Below are 1,690 nucleotides of genomic sequence, written 5' to 3' on the forward strand. Positions count from 1 at the left end.
TCGTTCGAGATCAACACAGATCACATTCTTCCCTCGTTCTATGGTGAAACGTATGGTTTGAGATTCAGATCAAAATCCAGCAACCCCAAAAATAAGTGTCACGCAAGGATTTGTTTTGGCAACTATCTCTCTCTATCTCTCTGTACCGACAGATAAGCAATCAGGATGTTAACAGCCGCCCGGATCGATGTGGACAGACCGAAGCGATGGAGGAACCAACGGAAGACCCCGCTTTTGTGGACGTGGACCAGGGTCTGACCCTGGCATGCCTCGCATTCCTCTGTCTGCTGCTGGTGGCGATGATCATACGCTGTGCCAAAGTCATCATGGACCCCTACAGCGCCATACCCACGTCCACCTGGGAGGAGCAACACCTGGACGATGAACAGATCTGAGACGGCATGAAGTCACTTCCTGGAAGAAACATTCAGACATGACCTCAGCTAAACTTTCATACGCATTTATAAATCAAGCAGTGAAATCTGAAACCCAGCATCATGTTTCAGCCGGTACGCATGACCGTGGAATCTACATGTTGGTCATGGTCGTATGCTCACATGCACATACAGTATATGCGAAAAGTCAGAACGCTTTCCTGGGTAGGAAGACATCATTTCGGGATACTCATACTTTCCTGCACGAGCGTTCAGTAGCACACAGTCGCCCCGCAACCGAAGCACACAAAGTTTTGAGTAAGACCTCGGACCAAACCTAGACATAACACAAAGTTTGCAAATGTATTTTTAATATTGAATAATATTTATTTCAGATGCTACGTTAGGCCTAAACCATACACGTGAACGTAAACGCTACTACTCTGGCTAAATTTGTGCACGGTTTTCATAGTTGTGTCAGACTACAGTTCCTAAGAAAATTATGCGTTGCATTCTCAGCATTGCCACAGGGGGCGCTAAAGTTAACATTTACATAAATTGTCTTCATTAGTCATTCTTTCAGCAGCTTGCCAAGCAAGTTAGTCAAAGCTAGTTAAACTAAAGCTACACAAAAACACATTCGGTTTAGTGAAACAGACATTTAAAGGAAACTTTGGTGCCACGTGAGAACGTGTTAGTACTGTACATAACCAAACATTTGCATTTGAATACTGATGTTTCAGGCCTTTGGTTATCTTTGGTCATTGTGTACTCGTGCTAATGTTGTTTAAACACCCCACGACAGTTTTTCGGGACCAAACCACAAATTTGACTTTCATCAAATAATGAATGTTTTCATCCATCCGTATGCCTTCAAGACACTTGAAATATACGGCACGAGTCAAGTGGACATATTTTACAGCTTTTGACAAGAGATCGACGCCATTCACTCCCATGGTAAACAAAAACACAACACTTTACAAATGTGTGTTTTGATTCTTAGGAATGACATGGGAATGAGAATATGTTCATTTTTGGATAAACTTGCCCTTTAACTGCGGTTAAGTTTTACAAGAAAATAAACCCTGGACTCTGGAGGCTACAACGAAAAGAAAACAACAAAAATAAACATAAATTGACTATCAACATGAGCGAGATATCTCTTTACAAACCTAGTTTCTTACGGTATGTTTAATTTCTTCATTACCTTGGAAATGACTTTTACGTTCTAATATGATTTGACAAAATAATCTGGTTTTCTAATGTCGCTGATTTCTACATGATTTTATTGTATCGTCTTGAATGAAATGCACATA

The 1,690-nt window shown here is 41.0% G+C and overlaps 1 protein-coding gene across 1 annotated transcript; it reads left to right on the forward strand.

Annotated features, from left to right (window-relative positions):
• Window positions 1–200: 200 nt before the first annotated feature.
• On the forward strand, window positions 201–395 carry ctxnd1 (cortexin domain containing 1; the record flags this gene model as incomplete). Its single annotated transcript, XM_079469796.1, has 1 exon — window positions 201–395. Exon 1 carries the CDS (start codon window positions 207–209, stop codon window positions 393–395), a length of 189 nt encoding a protein of 62 aa, XP_079325922.1. The 5' UTR covers window positions 201–206.
• Between the last annotated feature and the right edge of the window lie 1,295 nt (window positions 396–1,690).

Source organism: Barbatula barbatula (genome assembly GCF_947034865.1).
Source record: "Barbatula barbatula genome assembly, chromosome: 1".
NCBI classification, from domain to species: Eukaryota; Metazoa; Chordata; class Actinopteri; order Cypriniformes; family Nemacheilidae; genus Barbatula; species Barbatula barbatula.